This window comes from Delphinapterus leucas, chromosome 6 (assembly GCF_059928025.1).
Source record: "Delphinapterus leucas isolate spDelLeu-1000000601 "Yukka" chromosome 6, BTC_Dleu_Yukka2, whole genome shotgun sequence".
NCBI lineage: Eukaryota > Metazoa > Chordata > Mammalia > Artiodactyla > Monodontidae > Delphinapterus > Delphinapterus leucas.
The window spans coordinates 97,095,296-97,108,753 of record NC_143134.1 but is presented as its reverse complement, the minus strand read 5'-3'; the positions used below and the strand labels follow the sequence as shown (position 1 = coordinate 97,108,753).

At 45.6% G+C, this 13,458-nt stretch overlaps 1 protein-coding gene across 10 annotated transcripts in view; it reads left to right on the top strand.

Annotated features, from left to right (window-relative positions):
• Positions 1 to 13,458, top strand: part of ABCA1 (ATP binding cassette subfamily A member 1) — a 183,375-nt gene that overhangs the window by 129,115 nt on the left and 40,802 nt on the right. For all 10 annotated transcript variants that reach the window (XM_089913478.1, XM_089913479.1, XM_089913480.1 and 7 more), the window contains 8 exons: positions 1,666 to 1,805; positions 2,148 to 2,264; positions 5,928 to 6,125; positions 6,868 to 7,073; positions 7,662 to 7,838; positions 9,381 to 9,603; positions 11,270 to 11,491; positions 12,498 to 12,702. In XM_089913478.1, the coding sequence (XP_089769604.1) occupies positions 1,666 to 1,805; positions 2,148 to 2,264; positions 5,928 to 6,125; positions 6,868 to 7,073; positions 7,662 to 7,838; positions 9,381 to 9,603; positions 11,270 to 11,491; positions 12,498 to 12,702 (1,488 nt within the window). The remainder of the gene's footprint in view (positions 1 to 1,665; positions 1,806 to 2,147; positions 2,265 to 5,927; positions 6,126 to 6,867; positions 7,074 to 7,661; positions 7,839 to 9,380; positions 9,604 to 11,269; positions 11,492 to 12,497; positions 12,703 to 13,458) is intronic.

The window sequence follows — 13,458 nt, the reverse complement described above, 5'->3', positions numbered from 1 at the left end:
GCAGTGGTGGGTGTTTGTTTACCTGTCTGTTTGCCCCCCAGACTGAGCTCCTAGAGGAGGGAATCTTAATCAGTGAACTGTCCCCACTTGTGTGAACGGGGCCTGGCACATCCCAGGCGTACAGTGTGTTTATCAAGTGAATGGATGACTGAAAGCCAATCCCTCAGTTTTCTGGGGGATGTCGGAGGGTGGTTCCCAAAGTGATCAAGTATCTTCTCCTTCTTCTCCCCCTCTCCCTTGCCCCTCCCCTCTCCCCTCCCTCTCCTTGAGGTATGCTTTACAATAAAGACTTAACAATAACAACAGCAATAATAAAAGATAACATTTAGGGAACATTTCCTATATACTATGCATTTTATTTAACTTATCTCATTTAACCCTTAAAATAACCCTGCGAGGAAGGTTTTATAACCCCACATTTTATAGGCTCAGAGAGGTTCAGCGACTTGGTCAAAGCCACACCATAGCTAATTGGCAAGAGCCAGGATTAAGCCAGATCTGCCTGGCTCCATGCTTTTTTTCGGTAAACCACGTGGCCTCCAAAATACCTGTTCATGGTGGTGTGTGTGTGCCATCAGACTGAGACATGTGATCTGCTGTTTGTGGTTCTTAGCTGCAAGGTGGCATTGAAGAACCTTGTAACTCCATATCTGTTCCCCACACTTGGGCAGTTTTGTGGGGATGTGTGTCCTGTGCCTGGTGGCAGCCAGAAGCCAGCGTTATAGTTTTAGACAATGGCATCGTTTTCATTGAAAATATGATGCAAGTGAGCCTTTCTCCATTTCTAACTGCAGGTGTGCCTTTCAGACACTGAGTGAGGTGGCTTTTTGTGCGTTATTGTGACGCAAGAACCTTTTATTCTTGTCTGGAGTGAAGCACTCCAGACATGGCAGGTTGCTTTGCGAGCCTGAAGGGAAGGGCACTGTAGGCGGTTTTCTGAAATGCCGTCCCCTCTGCTCCCTCACTTTGTAAGTCAGCCCAAGGGAACCTTCATTTTCACAACAGATATAACTGTGAGAAAATCCTCTTGAAAAAAAAAATTATCTTTGTAGCATGTAGAGGACACTTAGTATCTAAAAGAACCAAGAATGAAATTTTTTTAAAAATCAGGAATCCTCCTGGATAATCAAACCCTACTGTCTGTTATAAATTTGGATTTTTCAGTTTGGGATGTTTATTACATTTATTACATATACTTGTGATGAGGCCTATTAATTAAAGGGAAATTTAAAATTTCTGCTTGAAAACTAAAGTCTGAATTCAGCTCTTTGTTTCCAATAAAAACAGAGTGGTGAGGACTGGTGCAAGCTATTTAGAGTTATAAAGGATTGTGCATAATAAAAAACATTTTTCCATATTGTCTCAGTTGTGAGTTATCCATCGTCAGTGTTACAATAAGCTCTGATTATTTATCAAGCATCGTTCTAGGGGCTGCACAGATAGCATCTCAGTTAATCCTCTCTGCATCTCCGCCAAGTAGATGTCATTAACTTTATTTTTACAGAGGAGCCAACTGAGGCTCAGACAAGTGATGTTGTTACATAGCCATTAAGTGGCAGAGCTGAGATTTGAACCCATGACTGACCAGCTGGCTCCAAAGCTCTTGTTAGTTCCTACAAGTACATTAGCATGCATACAAATATTTGCCTTTCATCCTCTTCATAGCTCCTTATTGCAATGATTTGATGAAGAATCTGGAGTCCAGTCCTCTTTCCCGCATCATATGGAAAGCTCTCAAGCCCCTGCTTGTTGGGAAGATCCTGTATACACCTGACACTCCAGTCACAAAGCAGGTTATGGCTGAGGTAAGCTGCCTGGGCCCAAGAGGCCCTCTACAGAATCCTCCTAGAATTATGGACAAAAATATAAAGGTGGCTTCGGATGGCATGTGTTGAGTATACTCATGGCTCTTCTGGGATTTCCAGAGTGAGAACCTCCAGTTTGACTCAGGCCCAAGCTGACTGTTGAGGGCCAGCTCTCCAGCCTTGGGTATTTGAATCACTGCTGCAGGCAGACACTTCTTGGGAATGGGAAGGACTGGAAAAGGGCTTCTGTGATGGAACATCTTTTCAGGGAGCAGCTGAGTTCTCATGCCTCTGCCTCCCTCTCTTTTTTTTTGCTGCCCCTGGCTCCCCGTTTGACTCCAGGTGAATAAGACCTTCCAGGAACTGGCTGTGTTTCATGATCTGGAAGGCATGTGGCAAGAGCTGAGCCCCAAGATCTGGACCTTCATGGAGAGCAGCCCAGAAATGGACCTTGTCCGGGTGAGTGTCCCTCTGATTACCGGGTACCTGATTGATGCTCCTTACTTTCCCAGAAGTGACTGAGATGAGGATTCTTTACATTGAACCAGTGCAGACGTACTGAGCGTCGCTCAAGCCACAGGCCCATCACTTGGCAGAGCTACAGGTGACGGTGCACAAATCACACCATTTCATGCACATCAGCATCAATGTGTCTGATAGTCAAAATCAGATTTCCAAGAAACCTAGGGCTGGTATTTGGAGCAAGAGTTTGATGATTACAGGACCTTGATTATTTTCATTTCTGGCTCTAGAGCCACAGCATCTTACTTAGCCCTACTATGTCCTAGTGGGTCTTGGACAGAGGTGTGTGTGAGCAAAGGTCTGGTCTGACCTGAGATACCCATTCCCCGAGGCACCGTGTGAGTGTAGAGCTGCTGTTACTGCATGGAGGGGAATTGTACTTAGTGCTTCAGAACCACTTGAAAAGGGATAAATGCTCTAGAGACAATTGGATTCAAAAGCGGAGGAGTCTGAGCATGGAATGTCTCCTTTGCTTGAGTCTGAGTGCCATTTAATCGCATCATCCTGCCTTGGGCTGAGTCAGAGAATCATTAGACTATTTCCTCTCTCCATGGTGAGAGAGGCCTCTTCCTTTTTTCCTGCTGCTATTAAGAAGCACGAATGGATTTTGCCAGGTTTCTTTTCTTGACACCTCATTGATCGGAGGGGCAGCTGGGTGTTAGAGGAGGTATCTACCGTGGGAGGTGCTCTCCCAGGCTGAGGACTGTCCCTTGATGTCCCTGGGAGGGATGATATGCAGGTGGTCTTCCAATGAGGGGAAAGCTGGAGTCATCTTTATTGCACTAGTCTTGCAATTTAATTCTTAAATTGGGAGGCTTTAAAAACCAAGGGACTTCAGTCAGAAAAACATGAACAATAATTTGTATGGATTGACTAAATACTTCTGACTAATAATGATAACAACAACAACTTATGCCCTTCAAGGATGGATCTCTGTTGGACTCCAGTCTCTCCTCCAAAAGGGATTCAAGTGGTCCAGCCACAGACAGTGCCATAGACTTAGGTGTGGTCTCAGGTGTCTTCTTCCTGGTCCTCTCCTTAGAATGTACATTTCTACTTGTTGGACTTCTCTCCTTCTGCGTCTCAGAGGATGGTGAGGGTCCCTGTTGAAGGAACTCCATGAGTTTTAGTCTGTAGGCAGAACGATGCTTCCCCTTCTCTTAAATAGACGGTTTGGCTTGGATGCTCCAGCAGCTCACAGGCTCTCAGTTCTTCTGGGACAAGGCGCTTGCCAACATGGCCATGGCATTCATTAGCACTCCTGCTGGAGAACACAGGATGTGTGATGGGAAATGGAGGAGCTGTGGCTGGGGAGAAAAGCATGGCATGTGGTTTGGAGAGCCTTGGGCGTCAAGCCAAGGACCTTTACTTTAAGCTCTGGAGCACCATGAAAGGGTGCTAGGCAAGGGGAGCTATTACTCTGGTTTGACAGGTGGATTGAAGAGGGGAAAGGTGGAAGGCAGAGTCCAGGGCGGAGGCTATCCAAGTAGGTGGCCAAGGCATTGGCTGGAGGCAAAGCCTGGTGACTGCTTGATTGTGGAGGGGTGAAAGAGAGGGCAGCTTCAGGATGATTCTTGATTTCTAGCTGGTGGACGGTGGGGATGTCCAACAGGCCAGTGGGTATTGGGGCCTGGTGTGTAGGGGGCTGGTTAGGCTGAGACACCAAATGCAGACTCATCAGCCTGCGGGCGGAGGTCGAAGGAGCCTCCTCCAGCTGCTTTCTCTTCTCTACTGTTCACTCCACAAGCTTGGGCCACTCAGTCCTCTGTACCCCCTGCGGCCTTGCGTCTGGTACACAAGGCAATGCTTGAGACTTCTGCGTCTGTTGGGGTAGCTCTTTCTTTTTTTTTTTTTTTAGCTTTATTGAGGTGTAATTGACAAATTAAAAGTGTATGTATTTAAGGTGTACAACTTGGTGTTTTGATATATGTATGCGTTGTGAAATGATCTCCACAATGGAGCTAAGTAACATATCCCTCACTTCACATAGTTACCTCTCAGCAAGTGTCAGGTATACAGGACAGTATCATTAACTATAGTTACCACACTGTACATTAGGGCCTCAGAACTCTTTGTACTGCAAAACTGAAACTTCATACCCTTTGACCTCCCTGTTTCCCCCAGCCCACGACAGCTACCGTTCTACTCTGTGGTAGCTCTTATCTTCTGCTGTCTCTGGCTCTGTCTACACCCGTCGCGTCACCCCACATATCTGGAGGCGCTTCTCCGTTGAGTCATGTAACCCACTGATACTAAACTGTTCTCCTTTCTGAGCTGCTGTTTGTCTCCTTCATCTCAAGCCTCTGCTTTCTCCCTGGCCACTGCTCCTGAGGGGGATCTTTGGTCTCCCGGCCCCTCTCGTGCTCTAGAACGGCCATGTGATCAGTGATCTCACTGGGCATGTCTCTCCAGCCTTGCTGCCCTCCTTGGCCATATTGCTGAGAAGCCACACTGGCCAGGGAGGGCCTCACCCCAAATGCCACGTGTCTTCACTCAGGTCTTATTTGCTCAGTTCCAGTCCCAAACAAGTCATTTCAGAATCACTAACCCATACCCCTGTGAACCTTTGTGAGGTACAATTTTGTACCTATTTTGTTAACAAAAACACATATCTTAACTGATGACAGTATAAATTGTTATTCCCTATAGGAAAACAATTTGGAATGAAAATTGTAAGAGCCATAAAAAATGTGTTATGCTGTGTATCTGCATTTCACACACCCTCAGGGATGTATCCCATACAGAAATAATTTTAAAGAAAAAAGTCACCATATGAGAGAGAATGTTATTGCTATAATAATTGTTATTGTGAGAAATTAGACTAAATGCTGCGGTATGGGAATAGTTAATGAAATTATAGTGTATATACGCTATAAAAACTATTATGCTCCCTTTATAATAAAAAATATGAAGCCACACGGTGAAAAAACTTATATGTTAGTAGAAATAAGACTGATTTAAAAAATAGCAGAGTTTGGCCCCGTAGGGATTCCATTTCAGTAGAGCCAGAGCTTCAGGTGTGTTCTCAAAGGTGTGAAAGGAGTTGCAGCTGATTCTCCTTTCCATGAGCTGAGGTTGAGACAGACCCATTTTTCTGGCAGCACATCTGTGCAGGCCTCTGCCCTGGTCCTCTGCACCTGCTGGTTGAGCACCAGATTGGTTTTCCTTCTCTTCCATGTTGACCCACATGGAGAGCCAGCCAGCTAGGGAATAAGAAATGGAAGACAGGCCTCCTTTGCATCATGACCCGTGCATCCCGCAACTGGAAAAGATCATATTGGTTTAACAGCAGAATTCTTTTCCCAAACTAAACAGCAGAAGTAGGTGTGGCTTAATTCAATCTAGAGATTAGGGTCTTTATGAGGAATCATCAGCCTGGATCTCAAAAGAGGAAGAAGATATAATGTAGTGGGAAGGTGCAGTAGAATCCGAGAGCCCAGTATTCTCACCTGTAAAATGGAAACATTGGGTTACCTATCTCACAGTTTTCTATGAAGATTTTAAAGAAAGACAATGTATGTGAAAGGGTTTTGTAAACCATATAGTGCTCATCAAGACTTAGTGGTGTTTACTACTTGTACTTTGTTATGGGAATGGCAGACGCTTTTGGACAGCAGAGGCAATGACCACTTTTGGGAACAGCGATTGGAAGGCTTAGATTGGACAGCCAAAGATATCGTGGCATTTCTGGCCAAGCACCCAGAAGAAGTGCAGTCCACTAATGGCTCTGTGTACACCTGGAGAGAAGCCTTCAATGAGACCAACCAGGCAATCCGGACCATCTCTCGCTTCATGGAGGTGAGAATCTATTCTGCGGACCTCTTAGAAAAGGCTTTGGCTTCTTTCTCTGAGATGGTGCAATAAGGTTTGGATTGGAGTAAAGTTTAGAAATAATGTGTCATCTTATTTACAGTAGTATCCCTCCACCTAACACAGGGTGTAATGTACAAAAAGGTACTCAATGAATGTTAGTTAAATGACTGAATGAGTAAATCAACAGACCTAACTTCTAGCTTTTTTCTATCTGACTCAAGAATGTCTCTATCCATCGTTTTCTAGGTTTTCCTGTGTTTTGATATCCCAATACCTAATGGCAACAAAGCATTCCCTTAAAAAAGCATTACTTATGAAACTTACCTAAAATCTAATAGGACCGATTACACTTTAAAAATTGAGTCCTAAAAATGATGTGACTTAATAGGGACAAATGAAAGGTTTTTTTGTTCTGTTTGGTTAGTTGTTATGACTCAAAATTAACTAAGAAAACAGAAGTGAAAATGAGGTTTAAACCTCTTTCCCTCCACAAAAATCAGTATAGGTAACTTACCTCTAAATACTTCCAACATTTCCCTTAAATTGCAGTTAAAAACCAAAACAACCCATTTTCAATTGAATATTGGAGAATGACTTGAGAGAGGAGTAGAGAGGGAGGATAAAAAAAGTCATGCACTGAGCGCTTCTCTCTTAGCATGGATTCTGCCTTGGCCACTGCTTGTTTTCCTGGCCATCGGCATTCTCATGTCGGCTGTTCTTCCTTCAGTGTGTGAACCTGAACAAGCTGGAACCAGTGGCAACAGAGGTTCTGCTCATCAACAAGTCCATGGAGCTACTGGATGAGCGGAAGTTCTGGGCTGGGATCGTGTTCACTGGAGTTGCTCCTGGCAGTGTTGAGCTGCCCCATCACGTCAAGTACAAGATCCGGATGGATATTGACAATGTGGAGAGGACGAATAAGATCAAGGATGGGTAAGCTGAATCCCCCCATCATACCAGCCAGTCTTGGGAAAGTCAAGAGCAGCTAATGTGAGTGGAGGTACTTTATTTTAACTAATAATTTGGTAAAAATTTCCAACAAAGTATAACTGAAATTGGTGGCATGATTTTGGTGTAACTGGCTCATTCATTGTGGAGACAACTATTTCAAAGGTCTTAAAATATCATTATCTTTTGGTTCAGCATTTCCATTCAAGGGAATTAGTCCTGAGGAATTAAATCAACAGGAAAAAAAGACATTAGATTCTCTGTGCTAGCACTATCCCTTTCTATAAAAGGGAGCAAATAAGCAAGATAAAAGGGAATGGTTAAGTAAATTTTGGCCCGTGTACTTGTTGCAATGTTAGGGAACTAACGGAGGGGGGAAAACCCAAACCAACAAGTGGTTTGCTCATTCTGATTATATTTATTTAAAAACGTGTGTATGTGTCAGCTGAGACCAGAAAGTAAGATACAGAAATAAGAAAAGTGGCTCTGTAATGGTGGTAGGATTGTGGGTGACTGAATTTTTTTTATTGTATGGTTCTAAGGAATGTTTGATCGCCTGTGGTTTGATTTAAGGTACTGGGACCCCGGTCCTCGGGCTGACCCCTTTGAGGATATGCGGTATGTCTGGGGGGGCTTCGCGTACTTGCAGGATGTGGTGGAGCAGGCAATCATCCAGGTGCTGACGGGCACAGAGAAGAAAACTGGCATCTACATGCAGCAGATGCCTTACCCCTGTTACGTTGATGACATGTAAGTTACCAGCGAGCCACCACCTTTGCTTAACTGGTTAACACTGTCCCCAGGTGGTGTGTACACACACACGCACACACACACACGTCAAGGGAGGAAACAGAATGATTATATTTATTTTATATGTGTATTGACACGGGTCAAAAAATTGGTTAAAACAAGATTGCAGCTACTGCAAAAAAAAAAAAAATTGTTTTTGGAATTCTGTGGGAATTTCAGGAAATAAGATGCCAGATGTAGGTAGCTGACAGTTTGAGCCACGTCACCAGTAATCCTCACTCCTTTCTAGTCCATGGTTACCAGAACTTTTATTTTTTTATACTCCATCCTTTCAGTCAAAATCAGCCCAATCTGCAAGTTTAAGATGTGTCATGACGAGCACATGCCAAACACATCCACACATCCTCACGTCCCCCAAACACAGAGGCACAGCGTTCTAGACCTATAAAAGCAGACTTTGTGTCAGTTTTTCTTCTTCCTCTCTATAAGTGGTAAACCACATTTTCAAACAATGCAAATAAAACCGAACAAGGCCTTTTTATCTTAGACATTTTAGATAATCTTTTAGTGCTTAGTCACTGCTGCCAGGTTCTCACTGTGGGGACTGTGCCTTTGGAGCCAGTGATTTCTTGTGAGAGAGAGAATAGGCAGAGGTGTAGTTATTGCAAGCATCTGAAATATGTCATGTCTCTTCTGAATTCTGGAAACTCTCTTATTCTCTGTTGTGTAAGGGAGAGTGTGTGTGTAGAGATCCAGAGTGCAGAAGGAGCAGGGTTCCTCTCCTTGTATTTCTCCCTGCTTTGCATTGAACAACCCATTTCCTTGCAGGGCTCACTCTAGCTTTTCTAGGTCACCTGGATTTATCTTGTTTTTCACCTTCAGAAAGATTAGCCAGTATTTTCCAAAGGAAGACTTTTCCAAAGACCCCCTAAGCCAAGATTTACTCTAGAAAGGATGTATTAAGATGGGAACACGATGAGAGGTCAGAGGCATTCAGAGCCTTGGCCTATTGTCACGTAGCCAGTTAAGTGCGTAAGTGGTAAAGCTGGGCCTTGAACCTTGAGTTTCAGAGCCCAGATTCCGTGTTCCTTTCACTTCACTGCCTTTTCTGTTCTGCTTTGGAAATCTGAAGTATTACTGAAAAGAGCTGCCTGAAGGGTATTTCTGCACCACCTGTCGTTAACAGTTATGCACGGCAAGCTGATAGTGAGATGGCCTTGAAGATGTTGAACTTTCATGACAGAATGAGTCGGTGTTGTTTTGTTGGTTTTGTTCTAGTACTTTAAAGTCACCCCCATTTAGCTTAATGACATCTGAGAGCCATCTGGTTACTAAAGCAAGCCCTCAAAGAAGTTTTCTTTGTCATCACTTTGTTAGCAGTGTCATCACTGCGTCACCCCACTCACGAAGCGCAACTGTCAGGGTGCACAGGTCTGCCCATCTCGGGCTCAGTACTGGTGCTTTCTCTTGCATGCAGATCCAGAGGTGTTGGCCCAGGAGCCTGGCTTACGCTCACCTTTACTCCTCCCCCCGCCCTTCCAGCTTCCTGCGGGTCATGAGCCGGTCAATGCCCCTCTTCATGACGTTGGCCTGGATCTACTCTGTGGCTGTGATCATCAAGGGCATCGTGTACGAGAAGGAGGCGCGGCTGAAGGAGACCATGCGCATCATGGGCCTGGACAACAGCATCCTGTGGTTCTCCTGGTTCATCAGCAGCCTCATCCCCCTGCTCGTGAGCGCCGGCCTGCTGGTGGTCATCCTGAAAGTAAGGCTGCCTCACCGGCCCCTCCCTGCCCCCCGTGGGCCACGTGAGCAGAAGAAAGGCACGGATTCTTTGGAGGGGAAGGGGTCATATGTGCTGTTCCCTGCAATTCCCTCATTTTATAGTTGGGGAAGGGGAGACCGAGAGAAGGGCAGCAGCTTGTCCAGAGTCAACCCAGCTGGTTAGCAGCTAAGCAGGACTGAACCCAGGGGTCTTGTGTCCCAAGTGAGCACAAGCGTAACTACGCCATGCTGTTTGGCAATGGTTCATGGCAGCATCAGAGTTACTCATTTTCCTAGATGTATTGGGTGGTAATTCTGCCAGAATTTCTAAAAACCATACTCAGAAGCATAGATATTGTTGCACGTTAGGATTTTCTGGAAGCAGAGGCTGAGGCAGAGTTTGGGTATGGGTATTTCTTAGGGATCCACACCTCTAGAGGGGATGGGGAGGATACAGGATTGAGCAGAGGGAAGAGTTGAACTGTGACGCACGGCCAACCCCCCGGGCACTCTTGCCGTGGAGCTGAAATGTCCAGCCCTTTAGGTTACCCCAAGGCCTCCCTCCCTGACACCCCATAGACCCAGGCCCTTCCATTAGTCATTGGAAGGGTGTGCCCCAGGGCCAGGCAGCTGTCTGCAGCTGGGACAAACCTAGAGGGGTTGACACCTGAGGCTGTCTGCTGACAGCCAGACAACAAGCCCTTCCTTGAAGGGGACTCTGTACAGTGCAGTTCTGTGTCCACCCCTTACATTAATAGGTTTATATGCCATTTTTTTCACAATCATTTCATTTAAGGATGCATTGTTTAAAAAAATAAATGTTTTTAAAAGTGGAGGGGTGCAAAGGGAAAGGAAGTAACATTTAATACCAGCTACTATTCATTACAAATGAGCGCTTACTGATTGCCAAGCACTGTTTAAAGCACATACGTGTGCTGTCTTGTGATATCCTCACTAAATAACCCATTTAACATACAAGGAAATGAGGCCAAGGAAGGTTAAGGACTTCACTGGGGTCACCCGACACTGTGGCAGAGCAGTTCTTGCTAAAGTCAAGCCCCCCTCACGCTCTGATGTCTGACTGCCAGGGCTGAGCTATGTGGCCCGGGTGGAGGTCCTGTGGCTGGTGGGTGAGAGCCACTCTGTGACAGCTGAGTGCTGGTAGGTCCTGCTAAAATAGAACCAACTGCTAGAGAGACACTTGAAGAGTCCACAGAGTTTGGATAATTGCGGGGATCCAGAATCCATAGCACGTTCTCATGGGGGATGTTAAGATGGCCTGACCATTTTCCTTGGCTTTCGGAGGAAGAAGCCATGTGGGATACTGTCTCCCACAATTCTGTCTTGGTGCCAAGAGTCGTAGTCCTTATAGAAGAAGGAGAATCCAAGTGATACTATTTCTTGGAAAAACAAAGAACAAAATTGTCTGTTGAGATGAACCTTGGTGAATATCAAGCCTGGACTTTGTTTTGTTTCTGGCTGTACCATGACTTTGATGTGTGGTCTTGGGCTAGTCATTTCCCTTCAGTAGATTTCAGTTCACTCATCAGAAAAATGAACAGCACTGTTCCTCTGTATTGTCTTCAAGATGAGCAGGAATAAGCCCTGGCTGCTTCCCATAGATCATTGCTTATTGACAGTCTCTTATTGGGTCTCTTCCTTCCCAGTTAGGAAACCTGCTGCCCTACAGCGACCCCAGTGTGGTGTTTGTCTTTCTGTCCGTGTTCGCCGTGGTGACCATCCTGCAGTGCTTTCTGATCAGCACGCTCTTCTCCAGAGCCAACCTGGCGGCAGCCTGTGGAGGCATCATTTACTTCATGCTGTACCTGCCCTACGTCCTGTGCGTGGCGTGGCAAGACTACGTGGGCTTCACACTCAAGATCTTTGCGGTGAGTAACTCTGGCCCTTCTGCAGTAGCTGCAGTCACAGCCGCACCTGGTATTTCACTTCTGCTTTATAGTCCAAGCTGAGAACAGAAGATAAGAGATTCTCTTTCCAACGGGACTTGAACCTCAGTTCTAGATTCTATGCTCCTTGAAGGCAGGAACTGTGTCTTATTCAATTGCTTATTTTTAGTCCTCTGAGTGAACACTGGTTGAATTGAATCCAATGGTATTTTTTAGGGAGCCAGACTGCACTGCATGCGGTAAATGACACTGGGGAATGCCTTTAGACAATAGGGGCCAGCTCTACCTTTTGTCTCCCAGCTCTGTTGGCTGTGTTAAGCTCGCCACAGTCGTAGCCACAGATAGAACTGAAAGCTCTTGAGATCAGAAATGGCTCCTTCTGGACTCTTGTCTCCCTTGTGTCCAGTATGGGGTTTCACTTGAGTAATATTTTCTGAACTTCAAGACTGAGGAGCAGGTACTCCATCTCCCTGCAAATCCCGGACTTCACTTCCCTCCCTTGTACAGAGGAGGAGAGGCCTCCGAGGGGGTGCAAGTCCCTATAAGACTGAATTGTCCTGAGTTTTTTGCAGGACGCTCCAGATGCCTCTGTCTGGACCCGTTAGACATCAGCAGCCCCAGACAGGCTCCTATGGCACTGAGCCATCACTGGCCGAGCAGGGAGCTTGAGAGGACCGTGTGTGTGTGTAAGGGACAGGATTGCTGAGCCCTTGAGGCACCTTCGGAAGCATAGAATTCTAAAAGTTTTACATTCCATCATACATGCATTTCTGAAATGTGTGAGCATAATGAGTGCTTATAAATAGAATCATTTTATATGCTGCCAGGGAGCCCACTCCCCTAAAGGGACTCTGTAGATAAATATTTCCATATCTTGCAATTGATCCATTTGGCAACTTCACCTTTCTCCAGGTGACATTTGCATTAGCAGTGTTAGGAGAATGAGAAACAAGGAGATGGATGAGTGACTTCTGCATCTTTCTCACAGAGCCTGCTGTCTCCTGTGGCTTTTGGGTTTGGCTGTGAGTACTTTGCCCTTTTTGAGGAGCAGGGCATTGGGGTGCAATGGGACAACCTTTTTGAGAGCCCCGTGGAGGAAGATGGCTTCAACCTCACCACCTCGGTCTCCATGATGCTGTTTGACGCCTTCCTCTACGGGGTGATGACGTGGTACACCGAGGCTGTGTTTCCAGGTACACTGAGCTTCCACACTGCTTTAGACATCAGCCAGGGAAATGAAATTTCTAGCTGTAATGCTTTCCTTCCTTTGTGCTGGGATTTCTGCAGGGCCTGGGTCTCCTTGGAAAGTGGTTAGGGCTTTGGACCTGTGGCAGACAGTCTCCAAGGAGAAGCATCTGATGCTAAAAGTACAGCTCTTAGTACCGACACAGCTCTCGTTTCTTGAGCACCGTGTGCCAGGCACTGTGCAGAGTGTTTTACATACCTTGGTTCATTTAATCCTCATAAGACTACTCTGAGGGAGTTACCGCTCTAGCCAGTTTTTGCAAATGAGAGAACTATGACCCGAAGAAGTTAAATAACTTGCCTGTGGCCACAAAGCTGGTAAGAGCAGGTGCTTGGAGGTGAACCCAGGTGGGTCACACTGGGTCGGCTAGCCCAGGAGAGTCCTCCCAATGCTGACCCAGGTCTCTAATTCTGTATCCCCTGAATTACCACCAGCAAATGTTCTGTTTCCTGAGTACAGCTTGTGAATAATAAGATACATTGGCTCTCAGCCCTTGCCTGTGCTTTAATCGAATTAGTATTCATAAAAATTCATTTTTATACTTCCCTTAATAAATCTCCTTGACCAAGACCTGCCTTGGATACATTTTCATAGAAGATCAAATTCTGAGAGAGGGAGGTTTAACTCTTTCTGGTTTCACCTACTGATTTTTCTCTAAGGGAGTGTATGTGAAATGTTTTTTACGTACCCTACCTGAACTTCC